We start from the raw sequence: 12,033 nt of genomic DNA on the forward strand, positions 1-12,033 counted from the left end.
GCTGTTTTATAATTAAAATATTATTTCAAATAATTAATCATTTCCTAATAATGGACAAAACACTCTTGTTTACTTATAAGATTTTACCATTGATTTTACTATTCCAATTTTTTTTTTTCTCTAAAAACATCAAATCAAACATCCAATTTTTATTTATTTTATTACACTAAAATCTAATTTTACATTCACAATATCGGAGAATACATATTTGTATCACATCAAACAACTATTTTAATTCAAAATTTTCCTATTTAAAATCAAAATCCAAAATCAAAACCTCACAAGTAAACACATGCATAAAGAAGAAAAGATCTCGAGTGATTGCCATAAATTTTTCTTCATAAATTACTTTAATATTTCTAACATTACAAGAACATCTTGATTATCAGCGAAGAAAAAAAGAAAAAAAAAATGAGTCGAACCAAACAAAAGTTAACCTTGACAAGTCCTTTGAATGAGGTCATCAAGCTCGATTTTGATAGCAAAATAGAGTTGTTTCCACTTCTCCACAGTCTCATCTCTCCTCGCCATTTCCTCGTCCTCCTTGAGACAACATTTTTTCCTAGTACTTGTTGTCCCTAATTTTTCCCGATCTTGGACAGCCTTCCGGAGTTTTCTTACCTCCTCTTTAAGCCTCTTACGATGTCTCTTCCACTCGGCTTGTTTTAAGGCAAAGGCCATTAATTCTCTCTTGTAGAGTTGGCTCTCGGCTTCGCGTATGCACATGATCTCATCGATCTCGTGTTGTAGCAGCCTCACTTCCGTTTTGAGCCTTTCGACGATGGCCCTTTCGCCATTTTTCGATTTCTTGTCTTTGGTGTGACAGCTGCCCATCATGTGTGTTTGTTTTGGTTAAGGATGAAATATGTATATGTGTAAGAATGGCCTTATATATATATAGGACCAAGTAGTTAGTCTTATATATGTCACTAGACAATAGATATATTTTGTCATTTAAGATGTTCACAAATAATGTACGTGTATTTTTATATAGTAGATGTGAACTCTATAGTATTGATAATATTCCCGACTCATTTGTCCTTTTTTTTTTTTAAAGTGAATTAAAAAATAATAGTATTTTATTAATTAGTGAAAATATGACGATAATTTGACATTATTGTACTTACAAAATACTAATAGAATAATGATATATTTATAATTTGTGTAAAAATAAAAATAGTTTGGTATTTATACATAAATTAAAATACTTTTACTATATTAAAAAATAAATACTTTTAACGTAAATAATAAAAATGATATTTTGAAACTGATAAAAGTACTTCTATCATTTTATGTAAAAAGTATCAAAATGCCACTTTCAACTTATATATATATATATTTTTTATTAGATGTGAGCACTTACAGTAATAAGGATATTTAAATTTTTATACACTAATATGTTGTTTATTATATATAAAATATTATTATTATTTTTTTAGTTTACGTGCCAATAAAAATATCTATACTTAATAGGAGAGAGTGTTTTCTCGACTGTGTAAATTAGTGATGTGCATGAGGTTGTTTATATATATATATATATATAATATATATATATATGTCGTTAGATAATTCAAAATATAAAATAATATTAATTCAAAATTTGAGATATATATATATGTTTGTGGAATTTATTGAAGTTTAAGAGAGAGAGATAGAGGCTCCTGTCATGTAATGAGTGTGACGAAACCATGAGATATATATAATTCAAAAACTTTTCAATGTAGTAATAAATAAGGTTATGCATATGTACACACTCATGAAAATATATACTTCCTCCGTCCAATTTATATTGTACTAAAGTATATTTGCATGGTTTTTTAGGTCTTTTATTTTTGTTATGAATTGACAAATTTACCCTTAATTGTATGGTAAAGATTGAAAGTAATAAATGAATGAAGGGTAAAAATGTAAAATTTGTGTTTAAAAAACGAAATAGGACAATAGTTGTTGGACGTTCCAAATAGGAAAGTAGGACATTAGTTTGTGGACGGAGGGAGTACAATATTATATTCATGAGTGTTTGAATATAAAGTGGAACAAGTGTTAAACATATATATATATATATATATATGGTACAAAAAGTGATCCAATATTCCAAATTCTTGTATATCAACCAAAAAGAAAAAAAAATTAAAAAATCAAACAAATAGATTTATGCTATGCCTATAAAAATAGTCGATTTATTTAATTATTATTATTTTAAAATTATACCAATATTGTGTTTTTATTTTAAAATTTATTATTTCCAAACCCTAAATTGAATGGGAACCATGAAGCAAACACAACTGATGCGATCATGAAATTGAAGTTTTTAATAATTCTAATAATAATATTTGAATGCACATTATTATTAGAAATTGGAATTGGTCGTAAAAGCAATTTCTGACCATACAAAATTACCCACCCGATCGAATTACTCTCTCCACACAACTAACTAACTAACTAACTAACTTTTAATTTCCTTTAATTATATATATATATATATATGATGAATTATTATTATTATATATTGGCATAATTAAAAACATAAATAATAATTATTATTATAATAATAATGGCAGGCTACAACAGATTGTGTTCGAAGGTCATTCCTCCAGAATTATTGTGTTTCAAAAGGCCATTCGTCTCTGCAACAAACCCATCCTTTAAAGTGAGTTTTATTTTATATGTTCAAAAGTTGCATATGAATCCTTTTCTGGTTTTATTGAATTTGAAAATTTGAAATTTTAATTTAGATAATATTTATTCGAAAAGGAAAATCGGATAAAAACTAAAAAAATACACATGTATGTATATATATTTCATTACTGCAAATGCTCTTTCCAAATTTACTCATTTTAATGAAGATAATATAATATGTTTTTATATATATACATATTAAAGTTGTGAACTGTGAGGAACTAATAATATGTTGCTTCTTTGTATTGTTGTCTTTTATCATCTAATTTGTTGATTTTTATTAAATAATACTTACTTCATCCAGACATAAAGTATACATATTTCTATTTTGGGACGTCCAATTACAGAATAAATATTTCGTTAAATATTCTACTTTTTTTTCACAAATACCCTTACTACATCACATCATTATTTTTACAAAAAAAAAAGTAAGGTAAAAATATCATTACACTACCTTTAACCACTCATTATAAATACTATTATTTGTTAAACACTGCGCCAAAAATAAATATATACATTATAAGTGGACGGAGGGAGTAATATATATATTTGTTGGGTAATATTTTTGGAGAACAATGCTATTTGATTGTTTGTTTGACAAAACCAACTTAAGATTCTATTCTTTTTTACGAGTTTTTTTTAATAAGATGCACTTATTATTTTTCTCGAAAGATATTACTTTAAATTCATGTACTACTTTATATGTGAACTATTTTCACTAATTTTCAAATGCATATTGAAAATTTTAATATATGAAGGAAAGAATACCATTGAACATTATGTATATTTTTTCAATGCATAAACGTACTGAAGGAAGTTAAATTTTTTATTAATTGAACATAGCAATATTTATTTATTCAGGAAAAAAATAAAATAAAATAAAATAAATTATAAATGCAGGAAAAGAATGGAGAAGAAAAGAAGGAAAAAATCGCAAAAGCATCAGAATCAGTGAAAGAAGGGACACAAAACATCGTTAAAGAAGTGAAACGTGTTAGCCAATCTGTCATAGACGAGATTGATACTTCTCAAGATGTGAGTCTATTTTGTTTTTGTTTATTTTACAATTATTTTTATTTTTTATTTAACAATTGTATGCAAAGATATAAATCTTTTAATAAAAGATTATATTCACACTAATATTAAAAAAATATTACACACATACCATTTTTCAGAATTTTGTTCAGTTTTTTTTTTTTCTTTTTCTTTTATTCAATTCATACCATTTTTCAATTAAAAAAAATATATATTTTTTTTCTTAACAAAATATCATATTTCAACTACCTATTATATATAAAATACAACTATAAACACAACTTTGTATTTATTTTTATATTATATTCACACTAAAATAGGTATTTGACATTATATAAATATATGTACGGTGTGATGTTTTAAACGAGAAAACAGTTGTTTTGTGTAATAATTAAGGAACGAAAAACATGTGTTTTTGGTTTTGGAATGAAAAAAAAATCGATGAATAATGCAATCGTAAAACTAAACTTTAAATTATTTTAAACATATTCATTTCTCAAATTTTACGAGTATATATTTTTACAAACATCAATAAAATGTTATTTAAATATTAAATAAAAACTAAATATTTCAATTCAAACTCGCATAAACACAAATATTTTGTAAACAAAAATGAGTTTGTTCATTTTTCATTTTTCGATAGATATATTTTTTAAGTTAACTATGTAAAGTTATATTGATAATATAATAAATAATATTTTATATTGATTCTTTTATATATATATTTTATATGACTGAATAAAGTATATATATTATGTTAGTGAATTTATATTGTAATTTTTTACATAATATTTATGAAGAATTATTGTTAAAAAAAACTCTAAGTGAACAAATCTATTAATATAAATTGTTTATCATTTTTATTACAGAAGGTTGGGAAAGCTTCAACAAAGGAGGATGAAGACAACAAAAAAGGCTAACACTTTTGTAAATATAAATAAATTAAAATCGCACAAAGTCTTGAAAGAAAATTTGAAATATACAGTGGCAGAATTAGCCCTCCGAACTGTAGGGGGGCTGACCGCTAATTTATTACTATTGAATATCGATACAACATCGTTTGATCCGATTTTCTTTTGTACAAGAACAACGGTGAAAAAGAAGAAAATATAAGTAAAATATAATATTAATTTTTTGAATGAAAGTATAATTTAATATAATCAAATTCAAAGCAGACAAAAACAACTCAAAATAATAATTATTTTTTAAGTTTTTTACATTTTGAAAGTCTTCATCACTTTTTAATAAAGTAAATCTATTTACCATATTAATGTAGTACTTATTATGCTCCGAAATATCAATGCAAATGACTCATTCATATCTTTATTCATTGTTTCTACTAACACAAAATTCACTTTCTTGATGAATCCACAAACATATGGGAGTGTAGTACAATGCTTCCTAAAAATATAGATAGAATGTCACACAGAGTGCTTGCAGAGGATAAAAATCAAAACAAGTAGAAATCCTTCACAACAATAAAAGAAAGCACCATACTAAATATAAAACTAAAGCCATGGACACAAATGGTTGCAATATGTCGTTCTAACCAAAATAACAAATACATTTTGTTTGAATTTCTGAAACATATACGTCCATCAGTGACAAACTAGGATCTCGATTGTGGGGGCAAAATGTTATAATTTATTTAATATTTAACTAATAAATTTAAAATAAAATTAATGAAATAATTATATATAAATTTAGATAGTTTTTTAAAAAACAAATTATATATAAATAAAAAAATAAAATTTTAACATTAAAAAAAATAGTAAAAAATTAGGCTAGGGAATCAATTGCCCCCAAACCCACTGGAGTTCCGTCCTTGTGCCTCACAATCACAATATTCACTGAAATATTTTTTATATTTATTTTACTATATAATTTTATCAAGTAAAATATATTAATTTTTTTTTTAAATTTAAAATCACATATTATAAACTAGGTAAAAAACTAAAATAAAATATTATTAAAATAATTGATAAAACTAGTAGGATAAATATAAAAAATACGAGAAATTAATTATTATTTATTATAAATAATACATAAATTTAGGGGGGAAAAAAAATCATGAAATAATTTTGACGAATAAAATGAGTATTTCTTTATTTGTTTATTTTGTATACTATTCTATTACTATTATTTATTTATTTTGAGAAAGGGTTGACGAGCACCCATAGAAATTAGACACATCGAGCCTAAAATAATAGGCTTCCGTAGGAGGCTGCTACAGAAACTAACCAATAGAAAATAATAATAATAATATAATAAATTGACAAGAGAGAAGAGAAGAGAAAACGGCGGCCCGGCCAGTTGTCCGCAACATAAGATGAAGCGAGAGTCCGACAACTGTCCCGTCCCACTCACCCGATAGCCGCCACGTGTCCTCCACAGCCCGTCGGATGGACGGCCAGATTTGCATTACATGTACGTATACACACACGTATCAACCTCCCAATCGTCGCATCGCTCTCTGTACTCAGTCTGGACCACTTTTCCTCGCCAGTTCCCATGGATGATATATTTAATAATATCTCTCTATTTCGTCCAGAAATAGCAAAATTTCTGAAAATGGATCACACCAATCCATACAAGCCAAATTCCGAACAAACCAGAATCATCTTCTCTAAATCTCTTCTACAAAGATACATAATATATATATGTAATGTCTGGTTTCTTCACACACAGTCGGGAGTTTTTGAAAAGCACACCAAAATCCACATACATCGCCGTCGCCGGTGAGTGATAGCTATATATATATGTATATGGATATGCAGGTTTTTAGTCGAGGGGGAAGTACGGTCCGGTGCCGTCGGGCTTGTCGGCGGCGTCGGGGATGCTGGTGTAGCAGTAGAGGTGGTTGGCGAGCACCCAGCCCCAATCTGGCCTCCTTTGCAAGGAGAGAGTCGGCCACCGGTTTATCCTCATGTAATGCTCCCTGATTTTGCCGTCGCCGAACAGGCCGGTCACGATCGTGTAGCACGACTCGTGCCCGCCCCACACCGGATCGTCTGGATCCGCCGTTATGCTGCCGTCGGGGTGGAAGTACCGCCGCAGTGGCGGACCGCTGCCGGTCCAGTACGGATCCAGGTTCCGCCAGTACTCCGACGCTGCCTGCCAGAGACAAAAAAATCACACCAGTTTTTCTATGGAAATGTTGGACGATTAAAAATCGATTTTCTCTTACTTTTTATTAAATTTTGACGAACTAGCATGCATACAGGGATAATTTGGAAAAACGAGGGTTAGTTGGTTAGAATTTTGTTATGCTGGTGAGTTGTCTGTTTCTGTATGGTGCCATGGTTGTTTCCGGAGCTCTATCTACGTATTAATTCTCTGCTTCTGTTTCAGGACTAGTTAGGTGATTATTGCAGATTCAGTTTTGGGGTTCTTGGAGATGTGAATATTGTTGGTCAGAGAGACTTCCTTGGCAACAGTGTTAGCACATTTCAAGATTCAATCTCTGAGAGCCAAAGAATGCAGGTAGCATTTCCATTGACCAGATAAGAATCAACCCAGGAAGACTGTTGGTAAGTGCTCGATAACAGCTCATTTTTGTACATACCTACATTCTTTCTTTTCAGAATTAATGTTTATATATATTATGCATTGAACTAAATCTATTGACACATGAAGAGGAAGTGATCAAGAACGGGCACACACCAAAAAAAAAATGAAGAGTAAAAAAAGAAAAGAAATAATAGCAGTCTAAATAGATGATTAAATTAAGAATATGTGGTGGAAATGGTGAGAAATAGGTTTCAGTTTCATTTTAGAAAAAACACTATTGTATTTTGATATGAAGTCACATAATTGCAATTTAAACTCATCAAATAGGTATACTATTATCTGTTCTGTATTGAAATTCAAGAGCAGAGCAAGAAACTAAAATTTTCGTATGGGGCATGAATTAGATACTGTTCAGTTCAGTTCGAACATCACAATACTTCATATTGACATAGGGAGATGAGAGCAATAGGACTCTTATCTCTAAAACACAATTCAAGATTTAGAAATCTATGTGAGGGATGTTTCAAAACAACAGTAGATTTGAAAAGATAATCTTGACAAAATGAGCTGCTTCAATTAAAGGCAGGATCCTAAGACGAAGGATAGGGTTACACTCTGCACTTTTCAATCAAATTTAGAGCTTTGGCACCGTAGTAAGAATTGGCTCCTATTAAGCATTTTAGGTATGAAAACAGATACTCCTTTTTCATATGCTAAAACAGTTACAACCAAGGAAGAAATAGAACAATGTATATGCATGTTCCAGCAGATGTTTCCAAGGCAAGATAAGTTCTAGGACAGAAAATCAAACACCGAAATGCATACCTCATTGAAATGAAATTCCCAAATATGATCACAGAGATCATGCCGAGTGATCCTCGTCTGTCATCAAGAATTTTAGATTAGAAAACTATGCTGCTAACAATAGATTATTTAGCAGTAAGACACCATGAATGAATGCATATATTTGTGACTTTTATGGATTTATGTGAGGTTCTGTGTGTGTGTGTGTGTGAGAGAGAGAGAGAGAGAGAAGGAGATAGAGAGAGAGAGAGATAGGGACTCACTCTTTTACCATCCTTAATAGATCGTGAATAAGCAACATACTTCGGAAGTCCTTGAACTTTCGCAATGCGGGGTATGTGTGCTTTACCTTGCCACAACTCTTCACACTGAGAATAAAAATGCAACTTTTATTACCTCAACTCCTCAAATAAATAGAAAAACAAAATAGAACATATTGATTGCTTAATAAAAGAGATAACAGCAGGTCTGCATAGGGAACAACTAGGATCAATAAGTATATTACTACCACATAGAATACATATAAGCAGGTGAAGATGCACACTAAAATCTTCTGAGCGCGAATGAAACTACCTTACTTATACATAACCACCACACCTCAATAAAAATCTGCCGTCTATAACTGGTGGAGTAAGGCAATAATAGAGAAGTCTTTTGGTAAAATATTTCTATTATATAGTGAAACTGTAAGAGAGCTTATTAGCCCCTAAGTGACCCTTGGATGAGGCGGTGAATCAGCCCCTTCCCCCCATTGAGTCAAGAAAAGGTTGGAGGCTTTCACTCTGTTGAAAACCTTCTTTCCCAGAATCGAGGCTATATATACTGGTTGATTGTTCTGGATTCCCCTAATACTGATATTTAAAAGCAGGGTTCACCATCTAATAGAATAGTACCGTTTCACAGAAGGTTAGATATAAGAAAGCTTCATTTCCATAAATCTATTGGGCTATGTAAAGACAAAATAAAGAATTCTGTTATTCCACTACTGGAAATGGTTCATCCTTTAAAGAATATAAGAGAATCATTCTCCCCTGACCATTACTGTAGAACAAGTCATATATGTTAATCAAAATTTTGGAAGGAAACAAGTTAGTTCATGAAAGACTTCAGTGACCACAAACTTCTTCTCCCCAACATGCAATTGCAACTATGTACTGTAAATAATGTTCCAGTGAATGGTTTCAACACTTCATTCACAAGAACTTAAAGCTATACCATAATCTTGATATGCTTTATTTTTCCCCTGCTTCCATATTATTACTAAAAATCTTCAGTCGAGAAAAGTATCATTGAATCACCGTATGATTAAGTTTGTGTCTTTTATTATTAATATAGAGTAAGGTTTACTAAAAAGTGATTACAAGAACTACAAGGTTCTTACAATGGTGAGAGAAACTAGAGATGATAGGAACATAAACCTCATAAGAAAATCCTAAATACTATGGTTGTGTTGGTTTAACCACATAATTTTACTATTCAGATTATTTTTTCCTCCAAAAATATCAAATTAAATAATTACTTTACTTGTTAAAATTATATTACAAATCTATTTTACATTCAAAACATCACATCAACATTTATTTATATCACATCAAACAACAACTTTTTGCTATTCAAAAATCGAAACCCACAAACAAAAATACTTTAAGTAATTTTTAACCAAATCAATGGACAAGTTGTCTCAGAATATGCATGCAACCATTTCCGCACGACACAGAAACAATTTCAGAAACAGATTATCATACAACATATGACATGTTATCTCTTACTACCTCAAACCTAAGACATCTTATTTCTACACTCTAATACCCTCAAAAACAGCTTGACAGGTTACAAAGAAACAGGGAATAGCTTCCTGGCATATTTTTTGTGGACGAAGAGGTAGCAAGGGGATGCGACGGTTGATATGTACATTCTGTAGATCTTGTCCTTATGGAAAGCAAAGGTCGTTTTCATCATCACTCTCATTGTTTTAGCTTCACATATGTGAACTTTAGTTTTTGTATTCTACACAATGTATATTTACTAATTTTCAACATCATCTTTGATTTATTTATTTATTCACACTTATCTAATTGCTCATTGAACTCCTGCTGGTGACTTATTGACAACTGTTCGCCATTACTCAGCTCATTATGACACAATCACCAAATATCATTTTGCATGATGTCAATTATCTATGCGCTCCATTTTTATTGGGTTAGCTTTCATATTATAATTCTATGATTTACAAATACAGCATTGTACATAACAACATTTGATACATGTATAAACAGGAGATTATCCTAACAGCTTTTCACATTTGTAGTAGTTTTTAGTGTGTATTTGTTTAAATCAGAGGTTAATTTATTCTAGAGCTTGGATTTTTCTGAACCTAGGACTAGCAAAATATGGATAGGAATGATTACAACCAATTATTGGATGTGTGAATATGAAAATGCCTTTTCCATCTACTTCTCTATAATTTACCTTAGAAACCAGAGCCTTATTCTCTTATAACAATAATTAAATGTTCTTAAAAGTAATATGCTAGTAGAAACTATATCTTAGAGGCATTTGCTGATTAGTATTCATCCTAACTACTAAGCATCCTGTAAGGAACCACGGAAATACGATGTTGATAGTTTATACTTTTATGATATCTTTAGAACTTGAAGATTATTTATTTCACCATTGTATCAGAGCTTTGCTTTTATATTTTCCGTCACTCCGCTGAAGTAAGGATCAATATTGCATTAGAATTTTTAGATTTTATCTATTTGTTAGTTTTGGAGACTACACATAAACGATTGGACTAAACTTAATCTTAATCTCCATCATTGTGAAGCTTTAAGTTTGTAGTTAAGGTTGGCTTCTCAATTGTCTAAAAGTGACTTTCTCATTAGCCCGTTTAGAAGTAGATAGCTTGTCTTAAATATAAATATTCTTTTGTTTATGTATATATCGTAAGTGTTCTGAATAGTATGAAATTGGTCCTACCTAAAATATTATGCTATCCTCCCTTTCAAATTTCTTTGTCATAGTTCAACTAATGTAAAAAATCATAATACATTCCATAAAATATTGAATTAAGATTTGATAAATCGAGTGGGAGTATTGTGCTTTTACTATAGTTCAGTAGAACACTTCGTACAATACTTAATATGGCTTGTAGGTAGAACACTTCGTACAATACTTATATGGCTTGTAGCCTATACCAATTCATAAGATTTGATAAATTGAAGTGGGAGTATTGTGCTTTTACTATAGTTCGGTAAAAGACTTCATACAATCCTTAATATGGCTTGTTGCCTACACAACTTCATAAGATTTGATAAATTGAAGTGGGAGTATTGTGCTTCTCCTATAGTTTGGTAGAACACTCCATATAGTTAGATAATGCAAAATGACATCTAAAAGTTTAAATTATTTATCTACATATAGGAGTCAACCAACACACCTCCTTATGTTTGTCACTTTACGAAACTTGCACGTGGACAACAGCGAATAGGGGACGATGAGATTCGAAATCGAGACCTAAAACTCTGATACCACGTTAGATGATATAAATGACCGTCTCAGCTAAAATTTATACTTCGAATCATTTGGGAAGCACAATGACAAAAAACTATGACCAAACCCACAGGTCTGTAAATAACATATGCTTCCACATAACACCCTTTAACTATATGGTTTTGAGTTTAAACTGTTATGGATACACATTATTTATTTATTTATTTACAAATGAGAGTCAACTAACACATACAATACTTCACATAGCTTGTAGCCTACACCACTTCGTACTATACTTAATATGGCTTGTAACCTACACCACTTCGTACTATACTTAATATGGCTTGTAACCTACACCACACTATGGCTATTGCAATAGCCATGCTTTGATATGCGTGTTTGATTGACACTATTATTACAATAGAATATCTAATCCAACTCTCACAATGCATCAAATCTCTGACACTCAACTTGAAATAGTGAATATTGTATTTTATGACACTAGATCACTTT

At 30.1% G+C, this 12,033-nt stretch overlaps 2 protein-coding genes across 2 annotated transcripts in view; both read right to left on the bottom strand.

The window, feature by feature from the left end:
* Positions 1-423: 423 nt before the first annotated feature.
* On the bottom strand, positions 424-6,243 carry LOC127250516 (uncharacterized). Its single transcript, XM_051273845.1, has 2 exons — positions 6,082-6,243; positions 424-826 (listed from the first exon to the last, which is right to left on the bottom strand). Exons 1-2 carry the CDS (start codon positions 6,225-6,227, stop codon positions 433-435), a joined length of 540 nt encoding a protein of 179 aa, XP_051129802.1. The 5' UTR covers positions 6,228-6,243; the 3' UTR covers positions 424-432.
* Positions 6,234-12,033, bottom strand: part of LOC127250517 (uncharacterized) — a 59,261-nt gene continuing 53,461 nt past the window's right edge. Inside the window, exons 5-7 of the mRNA XM_051273846.1 lie at positions 8,292-8,396; positions 8,050-8,106; positions 6,234-6,828 (exon numbers count right to left, since the gene is read on the bottom strand). Coding sequence (XP_051129803.1) covers positions 6,496-6,828; positions 8,050-8,106; positions 8,292-8,396 — 495 coding nt within the window. The 3' untranslated portion in view covers positions 6,234-6,495. The remainder of the gene's footprint in view (positions 6,829-8,049; positions 8,107-8,291; positions 8,397-12,033) is intronic.

The sequence above is a fragment of the Andrographis paniculata genome, unplaced genomic scaffold (assembly GCF_009805555.1).
Source record: "Andrographis paniculata isolate CXL003 unplaced genomic scaffold, ASM980555v1 Contig37END, whole genome shotgun sequence".
In the NCBI taxonomy this organism is placed as follows: domain Eukaryota; kingdom Viridiplantae; phylum Streptophyta; class Magnoliopsida; order Lamiales; family Acanthaceae; genus Andrographis; species Andrographis paniculata.

Coding starts and splice junctions, on each gene's coding strand:
- LOC127250516 (XM_051273845.1), bottom strand. CDS start 6,227: ATGGGAACTGGCGAGGAAAAGTGGTCCAGACTGAGTACAGAGAGCGAT. Junction 827..6,081: donor GGACACGTGGCGGCTATCGG/GTGAGTGGGACG, acceptor CATGATGGGCAG/CTGTCACACCAAAGACAAGA.